This window comes from Rhinopithecus roxellana, chromosome 2 (genome assembly GCF_007565055.1).
Source record: "Rhinopithecus roxellana isolate Shanxi Qingling chromosome 2, ASM756505v1, whole genome shotgun sequence".
Classification (NCBI taxonomy): domain Eukaryota; kingdom Metazoa; phylum Chordata; class Mammalia; order Primates; family Cercopithecidae; genus Rhinopithecus; species Rhinopithecus roxellana.
Window position 1 is genome coordinate 110,121,083 of NC_044550.1, and position 24,307 is coordinate 110,145,389.

Genomic DNA, 24,307 nt, shown 5'->3' on the forward strand with positions numbered 1-24,307 from the left:
GGAGAATTGCTTGAACCCGGGAGGTGGAGGTTACAGTGAGCAGAGATCGTGCCACTGCACTCCAGCCTGGCAACAGAGCGAGACTCCATCTCAAAAACAAAACAAACAAACAGTATCTGTTAAGTGAAAGAATGAATGAACAGTTCAGAGTACAGTAAGAAAAGTCTCCATCCACGTGCAAATAGGACTCTGGATAAGATGGTTACAAATGCCCAGCCAGGTTCCCACTCTGTCTTCCCAGGCAGTGGAAAGGCATATGTGAGCAGATGCAGGACCCGGTCAACTTCCAGGGAAAGCTGCCCCTTTGTTAGTAAGGAACGTTTGTTTCTGGTGCGAGACCCCAGCTTCCTCTACCCAGGTTCCAACAGCCTCGGTGGGATTTGTGCTGCGGTCAGAGACCAATGAATGATGGATGCACCGACACTGGGTTGCTGTCAATCACAAGATGTCTGCCAGCCCCTCTCTCTCCTTACACACACAGTTCGGAGGCATTCACTCGTGCCATCCCCTTCGACTGAACAGAATCCAGTGGAGAGCTGCGCAGAAGGCAGAACAAGCTACTATTTGGCAAAATGGTATTCTTAGCATTGGCCAAACTGGGGATGTGCCCTTAAAAAGTAGATCCTGTTAAGGTCTGGGATCTAGGCCAGGCGTGGTGGCTCACACCTGTAATCCCAGCACTTTGACAGGCTGAGGCGGGTGGATCACTTGAGGTCAGGATTTCGAGACCAACCTGGCCAACACGGTGAAAACGTCTCTGCAAAAATACAAAATTTAGCCAGGCACAATGGCTCATGCCTATAATCCTAGCACTTTGGGAGGCTGAGGCAAGTGGATCGCTTGAGGTCAGGAGTTTGAGACCAGCCTGCCAACATGGCGAGACCCCATTCTCTACTGAAAATACAAAAAAAAATTAGGCGTGGCAGTGGGCACCTGTAATCCCAGCTACTGGGGAGATTGAGGTGGGAGAATCACTTGAACCCAGGAGGCAGAGGTTGCAGTAAGCCGAGATCACGCCCCTGCACTTCCTTTCAAAAAGTAAGCATTTATTAGCCCTTCTTAGAAAAAAAAATATATATATGCTTACTGTGGTAAACCATTCAGAATAGATAAATAAAATTATTATCACCTGTACAATCCAACAATCCAAAAACTTTTTCTAGAGAAAGAGAGAGAGAGAGAGAGAGAGATGGGGCCCAGCTCTGTCACCCCGCCTAGAGTGCAGTGGCACAATCATAGCTCAGTGCAGCCTTGGCCTCCTGGGTTCCAGCAATCCTCATACCTCAGCCTTTTGAGTAGCTGGGACTACAGGCCCACACCAGCACCTGGCTAATTTCTTTTTAATTTTTGTAGAGAAGAAGTCGCGCTTTGTTGCCAAGGCTGATCTTGAACTCCTGGGCTCAAGCGATCCTCCTGCCTTGGCCTCCCAAAGTGCTGGGATTATAGGCATGGGCGACAGCCCCCTGCCCCAGAACAATATTTTTATGCATGACCATTTTCCTTTGGGTTTGTATTTGTGCAGTGTCTGTTTTGTTTTGTATTACAAAACAGGATCATTACCATAGACACTGTTCTGTCCTTGCTTTTTTTCTTCGACAGGACCTAGTGATCATTTCCTCACGTTACTGTTAAGTACTGAATCTCTCTATGACAGATCTCTGTAATCCGAATAAAAGTGATTTCATGAAGGAAGAGGGTCCTTCTTACAAAGAAAGCCATGATTATCAAGGTTTCAGGCTCCACTGAGAGCACTACCATCTGCCAAACCAAACAGAACAGACAGAAGGAGGGGCATAGGGTCAGGAGCACCTAGCACCTGCAGTGTGCACGCACTCACTTCCGGGTAGGAAGCTCCAGGGCACCTGAGTTTGCAGAGGCCAGGTGCAGCCGAGAGGCCAGGTGCAGCCGAGAGGCCAGGTGCACCAGAGGCCAGACGCAGCAGAGAGGCCAGGCGCGGGAGAGGCCACGTGCAGCAGAGGCCAGGTGCAGCAGAGAGGTCAGGTGGGGCAGAGGCCAGATGCAACAGAGAGGCCAGGTGTGGCAGAGAGGCCAGGTGCAGCAGACAGGCCAGGTGCGGCAGAGGCCAGATGTGGCAGAAGCCAGGTGTGGCAGAGGCCAGGTGCAGCAGACAGGCCGGATGCAGCAGAGAGGCCAGGTGCAGCAGAGAGGCCAGGTGCGGCAGAAGCCAGGTGCAGCAGACAGGCCAGGTGCGGCAGAGGCCAGATGTGGCAGAGGCCAGGTGCAGCAGAGGCGAGGTAGGGCGGCTTTGCAAACCCTCACCGGACGTTCTGCATTGTGCTTCCGAAAAGCCACAGGAGCCTCCCGCAAACGGTCGCGGCGCGGTTGCAGGTGGCGACGGCGCAGAAGGCCCCTGCAGCGTCCGCGTCGGACGGGCTTCCCAGGCGGGCGCTGGCGGCGGCGGGGCGCGCCGGAGTCCTGGTCCCGCCACGGCCGCTCCCTGGCGGCCCCCGCTGGCCGCGTCCCCCAGCTCCACGGCGCCCGCTCCCCTGGGCGCGCACGAGTTCCTGCAGGTCTCTCGTGCCAGCCGCAGGGGAGCCTCTTCGCGGCGTGGCCCCGTTGGGTTCCGGCTTTAAAACAGAAAGGTTCATTGTCCCGAGGTCCCCGGGCCGGTCTAACCGCTGCAGAAACTCCCCGACGCCCCGCCCCACGCCGAACGGCCCCGCGGCCTGGCCGGAGAAGCCGGGACCGGGAGCGGGAGCCGGGCAGGCAGGCCGAGCTAGAGAGGCAGGGCTGGTGTGGGTTTTTTGTTTTACCTTTTTTTTTTTTTTTTTTTTTTTGAGATGAGGTCTCGCTCTGTCGCTCAGGCTGGAGTGCAGCGGCGCGATCTTGGCTCACTGCAACCTCTGCCTCCCGGGTTCAAGCCATTCTCCTGCCTCAGCCTCCCGACTAGCTGGGATTACAGGCGCCCACCACCGCGCCCGGCTAATTTTTGTATTTTTAGTAGAGACGCGGTTTCACGATATTGACCAGGCTGGTCTCGAACTCCTGACTTCAAGTGGTCCACCCGCCTTGTCCTCTCAAAGTGCTGGGATTACAGGCGTGAACCTCCACGCCGGCCTGGGTGAATTTGCTGTGTACGTAAGGGAAGCAGCACCGGATCGCCTCCTGTTCCCTTGCGTTCGCCGTAAGCACCGTGGACACTGCCACCTGACCGCGGGTTGGGGGGAAGTAGCCGGAAAATAAAATGCTGCAGGGCGCAGTTACGCGTATCTGTTAGTGTGCGTGTGGTAAAAGATCTGTCATTCAATAAGTACCCGTTTTCAAAGAATGAACATAAAGTGAACATTTATTAAACATAATTTAAACTCTTGTCCATTTCAGGCCCTTGCACTGATTTCCCAAGGTGAGCATTCGGATCATCCTTACCTTAATACTGATTTAAGTTGCTAAAGGTTGTGTTTGAAGCTGCCGTCTTGATTTTTTTTTTTTTTTTTTTTTTTTTTTTTTTTGAGGCGGAGTCTCGCTCTGTCGCCCGGACTGGAGTGCAGTGGCCGGATCTCAGCTCACTGCAAGCTCCGCCTCCCGAGTTTACGCCATTCTCCTGCCTCAGCCTCCCGAGTAGCTGGGACTACAGGCGCCCGCCACCTCGCCCGGCTAGTTTTTGTATTTTTAGTAGAGACGGGGTTTCACCGTGTTAGCCAGGATGGTCTCGATCTCCTGACCTCGTGATCCGCCCGTCTCGGCCTCCCAAAGTGCTGGGATTACAGGCTTGAGCCACCGCGCCCGGCCGCTGCCGTCTTGATTTTATCCTTGCAGCTGAAGATACCTTGTGAACTTTACTTTTCAGAGCAGAGCGTCTGAGCGGTGGGCAAGGCACAAAGCACGAGGGAAGCCGCTGGAGGGAGCTGCTCTCCTGCACGGAGGGCGCAGGCGCCAGCCGCTGCCAACGCCACCGGAAAGCCCTCACCCTAACCTGAGATTCCTGACCCCAGGCTCCTAATTTACATCATCATTCCATAACAACAGGGGAGAAACGGAGAGGGCACCAAGCACAAACACGGAAGCCATGGGATAACATTAGAGATACGAGGGCCACCAACTCACTACACTGAAAATTAAAAAGACAGAGGCCTGCCGCTAGGGCTCACTCCTGTAATCTCAGCACTTGGAGGCTGAGGCGGGCAGATCACTACAGCCCAGGAGTTGGAGACCAGTCTGGCCAACCTGGTGAAACTCCGTCTCTACTAAAAATACAAAGATTAGCGGGGCTTGGTGGTGCGTGCCTGTAATCCCAGTTACTCTTGGGAGGCTGAGGCAGGAGAATCGCTTGAACCCGGGAGGCGGAGGTTGCAGTGAGCCAAAATCATGCCACTGCACTCCCATCTGGGTGACAGAGTTAGGCTCTGAAAAAAAAAAAAAAAAAAAAAAAAAAAAAAAAAAAAAAGGAAGAAAATTACAAATAAAGAGAAGGAATTAGGTTATTAAAAACTATCTTTGCTTCCTTGTCTGATGAGCTGAAATAAGAAATAAGAAAAAAAATTCTCTTTGCTGTGGAAACTATATTGTAGGGTAATTAAATAGACCTAGTGGATGAGGAAAAAAAATCTCTAAGAATTCCAATCAATGAATGCAGAATAGCATTCTTTAATTACATTTTGAAACTTCTAATTGAATAACTTCTAATTTTAAAACATATTTAAGTTAAATATACAGTTCAGCTAAACAGCGATCGATGCGTCAATGCAATGAACGTCATTCAATTCAGACAACTGCATCGATAGCTGTTTAGCTGAACCTTATGATAAAGGAATTAGGCTGCCACCTTCTAAACCCATTGATCAATCTTACCACGAAAAGCAAGACAACTAGACATGAAGTGTGGCAATAGGAAATATCACCTATGAAATAGTCTTATCCAAAAAAAAGGAAAGATGGAAGGAAGGAGTGAGGGAGAGAGAAGGAGGGTGGAAGGAAGGAAGTAGAGGAGAGAAGAACTGGAGGGCGGATGAAAGTGAGAAAGAATTTGAGCTCACGCCAGCTTGTAACTCTAACTCCCAGTCCACTTGAAAAACAGCAGATAGAGGAACAAGTTACATAAACACCCTGGGTTGCAATTAACCAAACCCTGAATGTGGGATATTTTACAAAACAACTGACCCATTTCTTCATCAAGTCAATAGGGGATGTAAAGGGGGATGGGATGGTTCTACATTAAATGAAACTTAATATAATGATGGACCTTGTTTGGATCCATATTCAAACAAGCCAACTGTAAAAAGACTTAGGGAAAATTGAATAGGTTATTATACTAGACAATGTAAAGAAATAATTGATTAGATGTAATAATGCATTGTGGTTATGTAATTTTAAAAGTCCTTTTCTTTCTGGTGAAATGAGTTCGGGAGGATGGATGGTAGAGGGCAAGGCATTAATGGCTGAAGCTGAGTATAGCATGGAAGTGTGTTACAGTGTTTGGAAATGGTCACAATAAAAAAGTAAAATGAAATAAAGGATGGCAATCAGAAGGGGAGAGAATATCATAAATGTAGTCTGACCAACTGTGTCACTAATGCCTTTGATTAAAAAAATATATCAGCAATTTGATTTTTAAAATAGCTCCTCGGAGCTCCTCCCATCCTATGACTGAATAATTCCGTATTTCATCTTTTTTTTTTTTTTTTTTTGAGACAGAGTCTCACTCTGTCACCCAGGCTGGAGTGCAGTGGCATGATCTCGGCTCACTGCAAGCTCCGCCTCCCAGGTTCAGGCCATTCTCCTGCCTCAGCCTCCTGAGTAGCTGGGACTACAGTAGGCGCCCGCCACCACACCCAGCTCATTTTTTGTTTTAGTAGAGACGGGGTTTCACCGTGTTAGCCAGGATGGTCTCAATCTCCTGACCTCGTGATACGCCCTCCTAGGCCTCCCAAAGTGCTGGGATTACAGGTCTGAGTCACTGCACCTCGTCTATTTCATCTTGAATTAAGGGTTTCTGAATTGTTCCTGTTAAATTTGGCATTTGGAATTCAGTCCTTGTTGAGATAGTGATTTTGAATTATTCTCCAAGATCAAATATTTTGTCAGACTACAGTTCTTCAATCTGATGAGCATTACCAAAAAGAAGACCAGCTTCCTCCAAAAGCTCCAGGAGAGAAGCCCTCCTCCCCAGAGGCAGCAGGGAGACAGCAGCAAGCGCTCTTGCATTCTTAAATGAGTTTCATCCCCCACCCACCATTCTCTTATCACTGAATATCTAAGGTAGAAAAAATAAAAGGTTAGGTTTACTCAACAGTGGACAAGTCTGTCTACGTTCAAAGCACTGGCATGCCAGGGTGCCGCAGGGGCGCATGCCAACAGTCCCTTTCATCACCTGGAAAGCTCTTCCTTGATCTGTTTATTTTACAAACGTTTCTATGTCCTCCAAAATCCAGTTCACATAATATTATCTGTTCATGGATGATGGAAATGCATTCCCACAAAACAAAAGCACAGAATCATTTTATTATGAACACAAAAACAAAACAACTCCAATGTCAATGTCACTCCTTGAGGAAGCCCTACCTCCCTGCAGCTTCCTCCTCACACTCTAGAAAGTTAATCCTTCCCTGGGGCTCTTTCTACCCTCTATCCTTTGTTATGTTTTTATGATGGAAATTTTCAGACATACGCAAAAGGAGAGCGAATGGTAAAGCCCCCAGGCCCACTCATCTTTAATGTTATCAACCTTTTCTATTTAGGACTAAGCCCTGGCAGCATTAGAATGGTGGCTGTGTAGTGTCACGGCCTCTGCACAACAGTGCCTTGATTGGAGTCCCAGCTCTTCTCCCACTTGCCACGTCACTAGGTACAGCAGATTCTCTTTTCCAAAGATGGATGCAGTAACACCTCCTGTCCTATACCTTCTGGATGACGCCATTTCCCCCTCAAGAGGTGACATTTATAGTTTGTGTTCCCTCCCCTTCAATCTGGGTGGACTGTGACCCTAGCAGTGACGTTATGTGATACCGAAGGCAAGGTCAAAAAGGGTGATGCACCTTCCCTTGCTGGTTCCATTCTTACTGGACGTTTGAGCTGCCGGGTAAGCAGTCCAGCCACCTTGAGCCGGCCATGCTGTGAGGAATCCCAGTGAACACATGGAGCAACCCTAACTAAAGAGAGGTGCCTGGCTAGCTCCAAGCTGCCTCCGTTCCCTGGTTCTCACAGTTGGCCCTATTCTAACTCCAGCTACTGTTTGACTCCAACTACATGAGTGACCCCAAGCCAGAACGAGTTGTTCCCAAATTCCTGCCCCACTGAAACCATAAAGATAATGACAGTTGTTTTAAGCCATTAAACGTTGGGCAGATTTGTTTTGTAGCAATGGATAACCAGAACACTGGGCAAGTTACTTAACCTTTCTGCGCCTGAGTTTTCACATCTGTATTTTTTTATTATTATTTTTAAATTATCATACATGTACTAGGGTACATGTGCCCAATGTGCAGGTTACATATGTATACATGTGCCATGTGGGTGTGCTGTACCCGTTAACTCGTCATTAGGTAGATCTCCTAATGCTAACCCTCCCCCCTCCCCCCACGCCACAACAGGCCCCGGTGTGTGATGTTCCCCTTCCTATGTCCGAGTGATCTCATTGTTCAATTCCCACCTATGAGTGAGAACATGCAGTGTTTGGTTTTCTGTTCTTGCGATAATTTGTTGAGAATGATGGTTTCCAGCTTCATCCATGTCCTTACAAAGGACATGAACTCATCCTTTTTTATGGCTGCATAGTATTCCATGGTGTATATGTGTCACATTTTCTTAATCCAGTCTATCACTGATGGACATTTGGGTTGGTTCCAAGTCTTTGCTATTGAGTTTTCACATCTTTAAAATGGGAATAATAAGAGTACCTAAAACCACATTGAGCTTTTATGAGTGTTATGAGATAAAAACATACCCATGTGGCACATCACAGTACTCAATAAATGTTAGCAATTATCATTTGGGAAAGATAGTTTAGAAATCATGACCAACCTAACGAGGTCATATTTGTAGGTTTCCATTTACCATGCACGATGACACTATTTTTTTTTCCTGAGACAGGATCTCGCTCTGTCACCCAGGCTGGAGTGTGGTGATGTGATCATGGGTCACTACAGCCTTGACTTCCCAGGCTCAAGTGATCCTCCCACCTCAGCTCCCTGAGTAGCTGAGACTACAGGACTACAGGCACGAGCCACTATGTCCGGCTAATTTTTTTTGTATTTTTAGTAGAGACGGGGTTTTGCCATGTTGCCCAGGCTGGTCTTGAACTCCCAGGCTCAAATGACCCGCCTGCCTCGGCCTCCCAAAGTGCTTGGATTACAGGTGTGAGCCACCACACTCTGCCTCATGTTGATACATTTTGGAAGGGTGTATTCTGTAAATAAAGAAACCAACTTCAGGATTACTATGAGTTTTATGTTCTTTCAATGGAGAGAAAATAGAAGTTAAAAAAAAAAAAAACCGTTTGGAGTGAGCATAGTAAAACAAGAAAAAAAAGTTGCTTAGAGTGTAACTTGGATGATCCAGAGGCCCTGAAATGCAGGGGTACTTGGCAGTTTGAGTTTTTTCCTTTTTAGTACAGCTCCTTACAGAGCAGGGCTAACTCAGGCAGCGCACCCGGAGTGGGCTTGCATGGCAGTTTTGACCTTGGTTCTGCTTCCCCCTCCAGTAAAACATGCTTCAGAAAGCAGAAGCAATAAGACGTTGTGATCGCGTTCTCTCTCGTTTGCAGGCATAAGTAAACTGAGTGGAAGGGAATGTTTTTTCACCAATTTGATCTTTAAGGAAAACCTGAATATAATTGAACTATGCATTTTTCTTTTTCATGAAAAACATGGAATTTTATACTCATTTAGTGAATTTTATGGAGCTCTTCAGTAGGTGTGTCCGAGAATAACATCGTTTGCTAAAATAAAGGGTATGGTTATGGTCACCAAAGAATGGCACGAGTATAGCCAGGGACGGTGGCTCACGCCTATAATCCTAGCACTTTGGGAGGCTGAGGCGGGTGGATCACCTGAGGTGAGGAGTTTGAGACCAGCCTGGCCAACATGGCAAAATCCCGTCTCTACTAAAAATACAAAAATTAGCTGGGCATGGTGGTGCACACCTATAATCCCAGCTACTAGGGAGGCCGAGGCAGGACAATCGCTTGAAACTGGGAGGCAGATGTTGCAGTGAGCTGAGATCGAACCACTGCACTCCAGCCAGGGCAACAGAATGAGCACAGCGAGACTCTGTCTCAAAAAAAAAAAAAAAAAGAACAGCAGGAGTGTCACTCATTAGAAACGTTTCCGAACAAATCTGTAAGTGTAAAAAAGGGTATGTAAGAATACTGGGACAATGAAATAATATAAGAATTTGTTTCCTTATATAACTGAATGCTTTTACTTAGCATTCATTCATAATGCTTTAGCTGAAGAAGATTCAGTCCTGTGGGGTGAGTCCACATGGCATGAAAAAATGAGGAGATGAGATTTCTATTTGGTTATCACATATTTGTTCAACAATCTCTGATCACTAATGCTGCATGCACATACCCACTCTGAAAATTACCATCACTGCTATTTATCCACTCTACCATTAAATAATGCAACCCATGTCTAACTTTTAAACTGAGTTGGGACACTTTGGGTGCTTTTTCTGAATTTTAAGGCCAAGTGAGAAGGCTTCAGAGGGGTATTTGCTGGGACTGCATGGACCCTCCCCATTAAAAGGTGAGCTTCACTTGTCTACTTGCTGTCCTTTCCTTAAAAGCACTCCCTCTCTCATTACAACACCAACATGGAAATCACAGCTTGGAATTCTTCACAGTTATTATTTCAGAGTATCAACTGGGGGGCTTTTTTTATATTCTGGGTGGAAATGTAACATGGGCCATGAAAGAAATGACTGAATTTGAACAAAAATAATGAATCTCCAAGTAATGTGAAGACATTTTGAAAAACGTGAAGAGCCATGCTCTGTAAAACCTCTTCATTCATCAAACCAGCTCAAAATAAAAGAAACAGACAGACAAGCATATCTGAAAGAGAACATGTTTATTTACATTACTATTTCCTTTTTACAATTCCTCCACCTTTCAAATAATAAAATTTTCCAGGAAATCGGGTAGTTTTAAATTACTAAGATATTTTAACAAATACAATTTTCACCCTATGATTTTTATTTACATGAGTTTGCAAGAGTTTTAAATAGTTCTTTTGAAGCTGCACAATATAACCAAAAGGTCTGACTCAGACCCTGCATCTTTTCCAAAAACTTTTAGTCTATGAAATTATGTTTATCATCAAATCCTTGCAGTTTGGCTCTTTTTAGATGAGGATTTTATTAACACCTCTAAAATATGAACCTGCTTCACAAATGATCCTTATTTTGGCTGCAAGCTGAACCTATTTGACATTTTTTGATACTAAGCAAAGGTATTTTTGATACCTTAATTAAACTGCTTTGATTAAAACTTTCTGGAAGTTTTCCCTATCAGTCATACAACTCCCTATGTTGTGTATGTATTCTGAGTACACACTGAATTTCTGAGAATAGATTATTTCCGGTCTGGCCAGTTCTGAAAGAGACACGTAGGGGATTCGGAAATTTATAGCACAGGCATTGGTGCATCTACTCTCTTTGTCCAGTCATACTTGGGATGCTGAATTTTCCTGATAGTATACATGCAAATCACTTACTTTTGACAGAATTTACCATTCATCAAATGACTTTCAACAATAACAATGGTCTGACATCCTTTCATGTCATACTGAGATTTCAAATATTTATTAGAGAAACTGTAAGACAGATTTTCCTAATATTTTCAAAGTATGGTTCCTCTGAATAGTTGGTATAACATCCACTAAAAAATAGAAAAGATTAACTTTTTACCATGATCAAAGCTAGAGTTCACAGTGGAACACCTGTATAGCTCTGCCCAACGTCTCTGTAACGACAGCCAAGGGCCCGTCTTCAACATCATGCGGCAGCAATAGAGGTATCATCCATGAGCCGACCCTGTGGCTTTAAAGTGGGAAAGCAAAGTGGGTTTACAAAGTTACAATGTAACAAAAGCTCTATTTACTGGAAGGATTTTGAAATTCTTGAAACTGCTTCACAAAAACAGAATAAATGAGTGTAAGCATCAAAATAAAAATGGTTATGTGGTGATTCTCCTCCTCTCACCCCACCTCTTTCGTTCTTCACTTGCACCTGGGGATGGCCACGGCACAGGCTGGGAGCCGCCCTCTCCCGCAGCCATCACCAGCTGACTCTGCACTTCCACCCGCCGAATCCTCTTCGGTCAGTACTTCTCTCTCAACCCTGCGTTCCAGCAGCTACTGCCAGGCCATCTCCCACTGACGGCATGTGGAATGGAACCTTGTTTATCATTGTTTTATTCTCTCTCGCTTGCTCAGGGCCCTCCTATGTCTCAAGGTTTAAGCAGGCCCAGAGCCCGAGCTGACAAGTAAGTCCCTTTTGGGGACTCAAGGTTGCCTAATATCCTGTTTGAGAAAAAGTTTCTGCAGTGAACTCCAACGCATGCTGCGAGGATAAAAGCAGGAGATAAAAACAAAAACTGCCCTATCTCTAAGATCACTGATTGAAAGAATTTAAAACATCACATCAGAAAAGTCAAGACTAAGAATGAATAAAAGGTATCATAACTGTTTTTAGCTGTAAAATTTCTGGCAGGTTAACAACATCCCAGAGGGATATCTAGCAGCTGAAAGAATAAAATTCTTACAAATAATTTTATTTTATTTTACAGATATACAATAGCAGACGTTTGTGGGGAAAGCATGAGAAAGATGATTGGGAAATGAAACAGAAGAGTGTTCACAATCAGAAGTGATTTGCTGCGCTTTCAGCAGAAAGACTCTGAGGAATTCCCGAGGCAGTGAAGACAGCACTCCTCTTTCAGTGTGTTGCTGCTGTGGTTGCTCAGATGTATATAGGGGTGTGTGTGTGTACATACATACATAAACACAGTTAAGTACAGCTTCCAGACATTCACGGCAGGAACGGAGTGAGTGAAATAGGTTCCCAATCCTTGATTCTTGACTATTTTTTTAGTACTGATGGAAGCTGCTCAATTTTAGAAACAAAATCATGGCTCAAGCTAGTGAAATCCCTGCCAAATGTAGCTTTTACAAACAGGAGCAAAACATGAGTGCATCATACAATTAGAAAACCAAAGTCTTTTATTCAAAGGAAGAAAAGTATGGATTCAACCTTGCCTAGGACGTCACTGTCCGCTATGGCAGCCACTAGATACATTTAGCTATTGAGCACTTGAAGAGCAGCAGTGTAACCAAGTACATTTCATTTAAACTGATCTCAGTAGCCACATGTGGCTAGCAGCTATACTGGACAGCACAGCTCTGAAGTTTAATACAGGTGCACTGGGACCTAAAGTTTCAGTCAGTGATTGTCCGGTAAGTGGGAAAGGGTAATCCTCAGCCACTGTCCTTAGTGTGACAAGTAAAACAAAATTGTAGACATTTATGGCATACAACATGATGTTCTGAAATATGTACACTATATATACACTGTGGAATGGCAATTTTTTTTTTTTTTTTTTTTTTGAGACAGAGTCTCACTCTGTTGCCCAGGCTGGAGTGCAATGGCACAGTCTCGGCTCACTGCAACCTCTGCCTTCCAGGTTCAAGCAATTCTCCTGCCTCGGCCTCCCAAGTAGTTGGGATTGCAGGGGCCTGCCGCCACACCCAGCTAATTTTTCTATTTTTAGTAGAGACGGGCTTTCACCATGTTAACTAGGCTGATCTCGAACTCCTGACCTCACGTGATCCGCCCGCCTTGGCCTCCCAAAGTGCTGGGATTACAGGCATGAGCCACCTCTCCTGGCCAAAATTTTTTAATTATAAGTTTTCCTAACTGATAAAAGAGCTGGCTCTGCAGAATCCAGTCAACATTTTTGGCAGCAGTCAAGTTGCTAAAAGGTGGTACTTGTACTGAGAAAAGGGATCCCTGCAGTTAAAAAGGGCATGCTAGTTATGTTAAAACTTAAAAATGTTTATCTTCTGGAACCTTTCCTTGTGAATTTAAACACTACCCAGAAGAGGTTTACCTTGAGAGAAAATCAAAAGACTGAACTAGCATTAGTTGGGATTAGGTTTGGGTCTCCTGATCAACAGAGAAAGGAATGAAATCGATTAATTGATGGAATCAAAAATCTCTCCTTTTCAAATCAGAATTCTTTCTGAGCCTCTTTCATTGTCCCTAACATAATCACTTCCAGAAAATTGTGTATCTGGAATCAAAGAGATTTAACAGCAAGACTCCAGGTTTTAAAAATATAATCATTTTTTTAAATGTTCGTGTTTGTAAAGCACCTTCAGTTCTTTGGATGAAAGGTGCTATATTCCCCTGGTGTAAATGAGTAAAAAGATTATAAAAAGAAAAAAAAATTCTCTCCTTTTCAATATTCATTACTGTAGTATTTCAAACAAGCTATTTCTGTGCAGCTAGAGTATGACCAAGTCTACATACGTCTAAATGATTCAAACAGTACTTCTAACTTTAAAAATAGCAAACTTCAAAAAGTCAAACAGCTAAAAGGACATGACAGAGGCCACCTGTTCCCCTCTGTTCCCCCACCCAGTCATGAGACTCCTCCCCTGCCCTGCTAAGTGACTTCACCATGGGAGTGTGCGGCCAATGGAAGCATCAGACTGAAGGGATCCGGTGAAAATATTCAAAAAGTCACTGTTTAAACATAAGGAGATCCAAAATTATGAGATTTTTCTTTTACAATTTATTTGTTTATTTTGAGACAGAGTCTTGCTCTGTCGCCCAGGCTGGAGTGCAATGGCGCAATCTCCACTCACTGCAAGCTCCACCTCCTGGGTTTAAGCAATTCTCCTGCCTCAGCCTCCCGAGTAGCTGGGACTACAGGCATGTGCCATCACGTCGGCTAATTTTCTGTATTTTTAGTAGAGACGGGGTTTCACAGTGTTAACCAGGATGGTCTCGGTCTCCTGACCTCGTAATCCGCCCGCCTCGGCATCCCAAAGTGCTGGGATTATAGGTATGAGCTACCACGCCCAGCCTCTTTGACAATTTAAAAGTATGGTGTGGAATAGGAACTTGGGAGGGTTTTTTTATACAGATAGAAAAAACTCTGTATAAAACTCTGGAAATATAAAAGCTGGCAGAGTACGGAGAATATATTAACAGATAATTTACCAAATCTTGGGTTATATAAACAAGGAATGGTTCCCCTGAACTTGAATAAGACAGACACAAAAAAGAAAGTAGTGAGCAATATAAATTGTCATTCCAAATGAGGGTAGAAACTTAAAAGAGGGCGCAAAGCAGTGACATATATTCATGTATATGTATATTCATGTATATGTATGTTAGAGGGACACCAGAAGCATGTGAAGGGATGGCTCTTATTTAGGTATCAGGGAGTGACAATCAGAGGTGGACTGCTGAGCTAAATGAACCACTCATCCCTCCAATCCACTCTCTTACACACTGCCCATCCTACGTATACTTTTATTGTAGGAACCTGGAAATTGTGTAATTTAAAAAAAAAACAACATTAAATCAGAGTATACTTTCTGAGAGATGGTCATTTTCAGAAGAGAGCTAAATCCAATATTACACAGTTACAAGGAATCAGGAAAGTTTAAGAATATTTAAAGTCAATTCATTTTGATGAAAGACTAGTTACAAACAAATTACAATTTTAAAGCATACTTTACTAAGCCAAAGAGAAAATATGCTTAAGGATATTATAAAGATAAATCATTATTTACCTAAGGAAATACAAATCTTTGAAATTAGATTCTATAAAAAGCAACTTTATAGAAATGAATAGCAATACCGCCAAATACATAGAATAAAAGGCAAAACTATCACTGTTGGTCTCAAAATACTGTTCAGTGAAGTGTACATGAAAAAGAAGTCGGTTTAAGACTTTGAATTTAAAAAGCAGAAAATGTCTAAGCTTTACCTTGACAAAAATACTGGTAGGAATAAAACGCCTGAGCAGCTGATTTGTGAAGTTAGGAAATCTAAGCAAGTTGATGTTGAGAGACGGCAGCTGCTGGTATCCAGCCATCAGAGGATAGAAATTATATAGCATTTCCTGCTCCGTGCCGGGGAGGATACGTAATCGAATCTGCATCATAAAAAGTCACAGAGAAAGATAATCAAATACACATACGTGCAGTATCTATATGTTGTTATCCTCAATTATTTACAAAAGATTGGATAACCAAATCCTTCTAGTGAAATATTCACTCTCTCCTAGTCCACCTTCCAAACAGATTCTAAAGCGTAGGGCTGAATTAGTATGAGCTGAGGACACGGCAGACAGGAAATGTGTAAGAAATACATGCATGATTTCTGTTTCTACCAAGACCTGCAACGGTAACTTATACCTCCTAAAGAATGAGAACACTAGGCAGGTGAATATTTTCTTCTTAGCCCAGGTAGATTTTATGTTCACAATATGTTCAGGGATAATTTGTACAAGTGTCGTAACTTGTAGACATTATGCCAATATAAGACAAATTAGTTCTTTCTAATCTACTTAGTGGTTTCTGTTTTCTTTTAAGGATTTTACCTTTGTGTTAAGTAACTACAGGAGGAAAAAAAAGATGTTTTGAAAATCCTCGACAATACTTTAAGAAAGTACACAAACTGGTAAGATTTTAGCATCTTTATATTTCCTACTATTTATAAAAGTGAACACCTGGAAAAAATCAAGACACTCAAGAAAAAAGCTTACTCATTTGTAAATGTTATAGCTGGTATATTTAATGCTGTATATTATAAATATAAAACAGTACCTGAACATACAGCATATTTCATATAAACTTCTATTTTGCATTTAACAACAAGCACAGCACTCAGAATAGGCAGAGCAGCTCATTAGTCAGGGTAGACACTTCCAGGTGTTAAGACACATTTGTTCTCTAATTGTGCCCTTGTTCATTACAAAGTATTTCCTGACTTTGGAGGGGCATCTCTGCTCTCCCTCTGACAGTGGAGGGCTGGACTCTCACTGAAGCATAGTTCTGCCTGGGTGTTTTGTTTGCTCATTTAAAAACTCAATGAACTTTTCCAACTCTGATTTGACTGAATGAATAAAAAAGTCTAGGTAATTTAAAGAATAGAAACAAAATTGTATCTAAACACACCAAAGGTTAAGTATAGTCTATGCAAAATCAAAATTTCTATGAAACTTCACTGATAGAAAAATGGACTGTTAGTATTAGTACAGTGAAGTCTTCAGACCTCACACTGACACACACACACACACACACACACTCATCAGTAACAAGGGGAGTCTTTAAGTTTTTCAGAAATTATAACATATTATCATACAGTCCAAGGATTTGTGGACTTTTGTTTTATAAGAACCCACACGTCTGATCTCAATGATGTCACAAGGGTAACCCACCTTTATAGGTAGCTGTACTTCAGGTGCTTAAAAATTCACTATTACCAAAACAACAGGGGCCACAGTCAGCTTTACTCAGTTCATTCATAAAAACTAAAGGTACAGCTCTCCGTCTCCTGGCCGCAGTTTTGTGTCAACATAAACAACACAGGAAATGACCTGTACCTGTTTGAGACCTGAGAACATGAAGGCATCACTGGGCTCCACAGAAATTTCCACATCTTGAACGAAGTCGGTCTTATTCTGTAGGTGATACTTGACAGGTAAGGACTCTCTGACACGCCCAAATGACGGCAGATCTACAGAGAAAGACGACACATTTCTCTTGGTTTCAAAAATAGCTCACCACTTATGGCTTCGGTTTGTAAATGAATCTCATTCTACGGACACAGTATCGTTTATATGAATGGTGTTACTGTACTCTCGCCAGGTAAGACAATTCTTTGATCGGACAGCAGCAGTAGGACTAGGATAAAACAGGCTAAGGAAGTAAGTGTCCTTCTAAAAATGACTGGCCCAGACAGGGTCCTGGCTATCAGGAACCAAATTATATTTTAGGGATCATTTTTTAAATCCATAAAAGATTTCCCAAAATACCAATCATGGTTCCTAAACTAGAATAAGCAAAAGCTGTGTTTTAGTGAAGTTGTAAGTAAAACTTCATTCATTCATTTGTGGATACACTGTTGTTTGGTGTGTGTGTGTGTGTGTGTGTGTGTGTGTGTGTGTATTCTGGCAGTTCTGCCATTTTATTTTTCCTAGGATACAAAAATATGGAATGCTTCCTGAATCTGAGTGTCATCCTTGCACGGGGCCATGCTAATCTCTGCACCACTCCCATTCTAACATATATGCTATTGGTGAGCACTACACCCAGGTTTTGTAAATTAGAGACATCAGGATAAGCAAACAGTTGATAAAGGGAAGTTTCTCTTGATAAAGTATTCCAGTAAAGAAAGAATGATGGACAGATACTACCTGCCTCCTAGTGGGAGCACATACCATTAACTATGAAGCATTCTTGCCAAAAACTTGACCCTGAATCTGATCAAGCCTACAGACAGGCTGCCAATTCATAGGGACAGAGAAACATCGAAAAATAACACCATGTAATCTGCAAAATCCAGGCTGTGGGAAACTCTACAGGACAAATGACTTAGTTTCTTCAGCAAGGAAGACATGGGGGCAGGGAGAAGAAGGACAAAGTGGTAGAGAAAGTGGTATTGGAAGAGGTGATAGAGGGGTTAATGGTCAGGGGGGAGAGGAGAAAGGGCATGGGGGAGGGAGAGATAGTCAGCTTACCAGCCTACATATAGGTTATAGACGTATAGTATAAGACTATACGTCTTATACATCAATTAGTGTATAAACCTCAAAATAAACTGAAAAACCATCCAGAGTTAACTAGGAAAATTTCAACATTGGAATTTGATGACATTAAGACATTACTGCTAATTTTTAAAGTCGTGATAATGGTACTGTCATTGTATATTTTAAAATAGCCATTCTTTTTCAATCAGGCATATGAAAGTATTTATGGCTTGAAATGGTATCTGGGATTTGTTTGAAAATAACAGAGGTAGGAGGAGTGTGTAGAAGTAGAGATGAAACAAGACTGGCCATAACCTACTTTTACAAATGTTGAAAAACTTTCATAATAGAATGTTAAAATAACTAAACTCTTAGAAGTTAAAATAACTATTGTTATTGGGTCCTTCTTATCAAGTAAAATTTGAATTCCGCTACCTGCATTCACATGGAGAGGGATATTTTCCACAATCACATGTGGCAGAGTGATGACAGTTCTGATGACAGGGATGTTCTCCATTGCTGAGGTCCTGTGGCAGAAGAGGTCATCTTTTTAAACTCACATTTTATGAAAGAAGCTCATCAAAAACAGGAAACGTGTATTCACCAACTAGTTTCAAAGGAACTATGTTACTTACCCATTTCCCAAAACATTATTATTATTATTTTTTTTTTTTTTTGAGACGGAGTCTCTGTCGCCCGGGCTGTAGTGTGGTGGCGCGATGCGATCTCAGCTCGCTGCAAGCTCCACCTCCCGGGTTCACGCCATTCTCCTGTCTCAGCCTCCCGAGTAGCTGGGACTACAGGTGCCGCCACCACACACGGCTAATTTTTTTTTTTCTTTTGTGTTTATAGTAGAGACGGTGTTTCACCGTGTTAGCCAGGATGGTCTCGATCTCCTGACCTCGTGATCCGCCTGCCTCGGCCTCCCAAAGTGCTGGGATTACAGGCATGAACCACCGCTCCTCGCCTTTTTTTTTTTTTTGAGACAGTCTCGCTCTCTCACCCAGGCTGGAGTGCAATGGCGCAATCTTGGCTCACTGCAACCTCTGCCTCCTGGGCTCAAGTGATTCTCCTGCCTCAGCCTCCTGAGTAACTGGGATTACAGGAGCATGCCACCAAACCCAGCTAATTTTTGTATTTTTAGCAGAGATGAGGTTTTGCCATGTTGGCCAGGCTGGTCTCAAACTCCTGACCTCAGGTGATCCACCTGCCTCAGCCTCCCAAAGTGCTGGGATTACAGGCTTGAGCCACCGCGCCCGGCCTGGAAATAGTTTTGTGAAGTTAAGAACTTTTAAAATCACACTTCTGAATATTTCCAATTAACAAACTGTTATAACCCAGGGCCGCTGTGTGTTACCAGCGGCGGATAAGTCAGGAGGTGTGTGAGACTGTCAGTCATGATGCACACCATTTAATACAGTGTTTGGGTAGCAAGGCTTTCTCAATTCAGGAACAATTCAGTGATTTACATTATGACATAAATTCCTTAACTCACCGAGGATGGTTTACAGGCGGGCCCCAGACCACTCTGTTGTAACTCACTACAAGTATATGGTAGAAACTGAAGAACTAAAAGTATTTTACTATCAACAACATAGTGGTGCTCCAATATTTATGGAGCTGAAGTAATATCATGAAACTGTTAAATATTTTCCCTGTGATACAGTTAAAGTGGGAACTACAGGGGTGGTGCCAGGGAAATCCCTTGTGAGTCTAAGGGTGGAGCAGCTGACATGATGTGCAAACTATCACAGAGCAAAAGCAACAGGCAAAGCAGCTAAGCCTTCATCAATAATAAATGAATATATCTCTGTGGTAATACTGTAGTATGATGGAATAATTTAGCAGTGCCTTTAAAATGCTGTTTTGACACCTACAAACAAATAAATAAAACTAAACATCAATATGGTAAATTCAGGAATGGGGAAAAGACAAGTTTATTTACTTCTTAATAAAATTACCTATTTCTCCATTCTTAAAAAGTTTCTGCTTTGGTTTCTAACATGGTAAATATCTATGCATATAACTCACATAAATAAGCTGTTTAGGGTTCTCGATGATTTTTCAAAGTGTAAAGGTGTCTTGAGACCAAAAAGTTTGAGAACTGCTGCCCTACAGTTGTCTGTTTGTTTTCTGCCTTTGTCAGGTTTAGGTATGGGTGCTCTTCACAAACCAACCCAGGGAATTTTCCTTCTTGTTCTATGCTTTGCATATAATGTATAACGTGAAAACAATAAATCATACCATGTAATTACATATACTAAACATACATTCTTTGAAGGTAATTTCATGAATTTCCTCCAGTTACTGTTTTTATAGGTTAAAAAATTTTCCTTTAGTCAATTTTGATAATTTATAACTTTTTCGTGACAGCCATTACATTCAGATCTTCCTACTCATTATTCCGAGTTGCATAAACATTCCCTTAAAACTAATATCTTCTGCCAGGTGCGGTGGCTCACACCTGTAATCTCAGCACTTTGGGAGGCTGAGGCAGGTGGATCTCAGCACTTTGGGAGGCTGAGGTCAGGAGATCGGGACCATCCTGGCTAACACAGTGAAACCCCATCTCCACTAAAAATACGAAAAATTAGCCAGGTGTGGTAGTGGGCCCTTGTAGTCCCAGCTACTAGGGAGGCTGAGGCAGGAGAATGGCATGAACTGGGAAGCGGGGCTTGCAGTAAGCAGAGATTGCTCCCACTGCACTCCAGCCTGGGTGACACAGTGACACTCCGTCTCACAAAACAAAACAAAACAAAAACAAAAACAAAAAGAACTACTGGCCGGGCGCGGTGGCTCACGCCTGTAACCCCAGCACTTTGGGAGGCCGAGGTGAGTGGATCACAAGGTCAGGAGATCGAGACCATCCTGGCTAACACAGTGAAACCCTGTCTCTACTAAAAATACAAAAAATTAGCCAGGCATGGTGGTGGGCGCCTGTAGTCCCAGCTACGCAGGAGGCTGGGGCAGAAGAATGGCGTGAACCCAGGAGGCGGAGCTTGCAGTGACCCCAGATCACGCCACTGCACTCCAGCCTGGGTGACAGAGCGAGACTCTGTCTCAAAAAAAAAAAAAACTAGTATCTTCTGACTCCTTTCTCATTTTATTGTTTTAAAATTTCTGAAAATAAGCCACACCAAGAGGATACACATGAATATCATGTATCTACTTCCCAGTCTAAGAAAGAAATTACAATGATACAACTGAACCTTCCTGCAGAGCTGCTTATATCCCCCTACCCCAAAGGTAACCCCTATCCTCAATTGGGTATTTATCATTTCTATGTATTTTATACTTTTCCAAATTATGTATGTAGTCCTAAGAAATATATAGCATGTTTTTCAAAGTCATATAAATGCAATTTATTCATATTTCCATCAGTAGCTTGCTTTGTTCACTTTACCTTAAGATGGTGATGGTGTAGCTCTGGTTCACTCATGTCATTGATATGTATTCCACTGTACGAATGTGCCACAATTTATTCTCTTTTCTACTGATGGGCATTTACCTTTTGTTTTTGTTTTTTTCCCATTTTTTTCCTATTACAATCGATGCTGCTATGAACGTTTTTTTTAAAACAGGGTCTCGCTCTGTTGCCCAGGCTAGAGTGCAGTGGCACAATCTCAGCTCACTGAAACCTCCACTTTTTGGGATCAAGTCATCCTCCCAACCTCAGCCTCCTGAGTAGCTGGGACTACAGGTGTGCATCAACAAGCCCGGCTAATTTTTGTATTTTTTGTAGAGACAAGGTTTCGCCACGTTGCCCAGGCTGGTCTCAAACTCCTGAGCTCCAGCGATCCTCCCACCTAGGTCTATGAAAGTGCTGGGATTACAGGTGTGAGTCACTGTGCCCAGCCCATGCACATTCTTATACATACACCCTTTGTGTACAGATTTAGTTTGGCTAAAATTTCAATAGCATATAAGTCACAAATTGTGACAAGCACAAATTCAGGTTTAATTATCTTTTTCAGCTTTGTGTTCATATCCACGTGACTTCTGCTCTTCAGAATGACAGAAACTCTCAAATATTAAGTGACAAAGATGAAAAAGAAAGGTATCAGAATAACAAAGACATTGAAGAAAAGACAGGATTGACATAATTTTTACCTTTTCCAAGAGATAATATAATGCCCGGTTGCTACTCCACCTTCAACATTTCCAAGAGATGGGCATCGAAGACAAAAGCATTCACTAGCACTCTCTCCAGTCTGTAAGACAACTACAGGGAAGAGCTTTTTACTCTTTAGGCAATGGTTTCATCTATGAAAGGAGAGTTTCACATCCAAGCAACAAAGAAAGAACATCTCACCCACTATATATTATTTGTAGAGACTTAGAAAGTAGGGCTCAGAGATGTTAAATGACTTTTTCAAGGTCACAAAGTCCACTGTTTTTGCTAATGTATCAATATTCCATCACAATAAAATCCAATAAGGCATCTGTGTATCTGCGAGAAAGTCCTAAGGAAACTAATAAATGCGAAAAGCTTTGAGACAGAATCAATATTTTATGGTGATTGTTTTTCTTTTTCCAGATTATTTCATGCCTCCAGAGTAAACACTTTGGGGTAGAGAAAAAGAAAATAGAAAACTTCAGTTACTCTTAAAGTACTCAAAATACCATTCCAGAAAATTGTGGCTTTCTCTGAGTAAACACATAGAGGTTGACCATCCCTAATCTAAAAATCTGAAACCAAAATGCTTCAAAATCTGAAATGCTTTGAGTGCCAACAAGACACGCAAAGGTTATTCCAAAAGGAAATGCATCCAGGTGTGGTGACTCACAATCTCACTTAGGGGGGCCAAGGCAGGAGGACTGCTTGAGCTCCAGGAGTTTGAGACCAGCCTGGGCAACACAGGGAGCCCTCGTCCCTATAAATAATTTTAAAAGTAGCCAGGTGTGGTGGTGTGCACCTGTGGTCCCAGCTACTTGGGAGGCTGAGGTGGGAGAATAGCTTGAGCCCAGGAGTCCAAGGCTACAGTGAGCCATGATCCTGCCACTGCACTCCAGCCCAGGTGACAGAGTGAGACCCTGGCTCCAAAATGAAAATAATTTTTTTTTTTTAAAAGAGGAAATGTTCTTTAAAGCATTTCAGATTTCAGATTTTTAGATTAGGGATGCTCACCCACTAAGTATAATGCAAATATTCCAAAATCTGAAAAATCCAAAATCTGAAACACTTTTGCTAGCAAGAATTTCAGGTAAGAGGTACTCAGCCTGCATTACTAATAGCACTCATACCACCTCAATATTGCCTCACATGGCTATTCACCTCTGTGCAAGAATGCTTTCCTCCTGGTGAATACCACCTTTCAGCTCTTCAGAGCCTGCAATGTCTCACCTTTAGATGCAAGCAGGCAATAGTACTCATTTAATGGCAATTTTAGCAATCTGTGAGTGAAACTCCGAAGTAATAACAATAACAAAGGTTCTAAACATTAGGTTATTTTTAAGGTTTTCTAATGAAGAAGGTTGTGACAGATGAATGGAGTTCTGACTGTGGACAGATAACAGCAGTGAAAGGGAAAAAAGCTGGATCAACCTTTGCTTTAATTACTTTTAAATAATGTTAAAGACTTGGAAATGATATTGTAGCCCAGTAAATAAAATACATATCAATTGGAGCTTCTAGAGATCACCTTTTAAAAAACCTGGGCCATTCATATTAAACTCTACCAAAGTTCTCCTTCATTCTAAGAAGTTAAACAAAATGATCACAATGTTTATGAACAATTAACATTAGGGTCAATTTGCGAGAAAGAAGTGCTACACTGCTGGTTTTGAAGACAGGGGAAGGAGCCACATGCGGAGGAGTGCAGGAGGCCTCTAGAAGCTGGAGAAGGCAAAGAAACAGATTTTCCCTGAGAGCCTCCAGAAGGAACGCAACCACGCTGACACCTTGTTTTTTGGACTTCTAACCTGTAGAACTTTAATATAGTTGAATCTGTGTCATTTTAAGCCACTAACTTTGTGGTCATTTGTTACAGCAGCAGTAAGAAACTAATATACTGGAAGTTCAAGCCAGAGATTTAGTAAACACTTATTAGCTAAGTACTACGATGCTGGCGATATGAAGATGAATAAGACACAGCTCGGGTTCTAAGGGAACACACAGTCTAGTAAGGGAGACATATTTACAAATAAGTAATTGCAATATAATGTAAGTGTTACAATGTAGGTATGTACAAAACACCATGGGAGTAAAGAAGGAAGAGTACTTAGCCCTGCTTGGGAGGAACAGGAAGTTCAAGTTTACATGAGCCCTGAAGAGCTCATGAATCTCTCAGATTCAAGCCAGAGTTCAACAGCTTGAAAAAGATGAAGGTTTTGGACAAAAGTTCCAAATATATGTTCAAAAGCAGCTGGGGGCAATGTTGGACGAATGCCCTAAGTTTGTCTTGGTTGAAAACTGGGAGAGAACAAAGCGCAATAGACAGCCTCGGGGAGAGGCAGCTGGGAAGGTCAGCCAGAGCCTGACCAGATGAGGTCCAGCGTGTCACAAACTCTAGTGGCAATATGAAAGGCAGGCTACGGAAGAGAATGACTGCCAAGGAAGAAAACAGTTAAGGGCCTACTTCT

At 42.7% G+C, this 24,307-nt stretch overlaps 1 protein-coding gene and 1 pseudogene across 1 annotated transcript in view; both read right to left on the minus strand.

The window, feature by feature from the left end:
- Nucleotides 1-10,013: 10,013 nt before the first annotated feature.
- TRAPPC11 (trafficking protein particle complex 11) overlaps nucleotides 10,014-24,307 on the minus strand; it is a 55,132-nt gene continuing 40,838 nt past the window's right edge. The window contains exons 26-30 of the mRNA XM_010377919.2: nucleotides 21,836-21,947; nucleotides 18,161-18,252; nucleotides 16,580-16,713; nucleotides 14,960-15,127; nucleotides 10,014-10,998 (exon numbers count right to left, since the gene is read on the minus strand). Of these exons, the coding sequence (XP_010376221.1) occupies nucleotides 10,954-10,998; nucleotides 14,960-15,127; nucleotides 16,580-16,713; nucleotides 18,161-18,252; nucleotides 21,836-21,947 (551 nt within the window). The 3' untranslated portion in view covers nucleotides 10,014-10,953. The remainder of the gene's footprint in view (nucleotides 10,999-14,959; nucleotides 15,128-16,579; nucleotides 16,714-18,160; nucleotides 18,253-21,835; nucleotides 21,948-24,307) is intronic.
- LOC115896057 lies at nucleotides 17,182-17,282 on the minus strand (annotated as a pseudogene).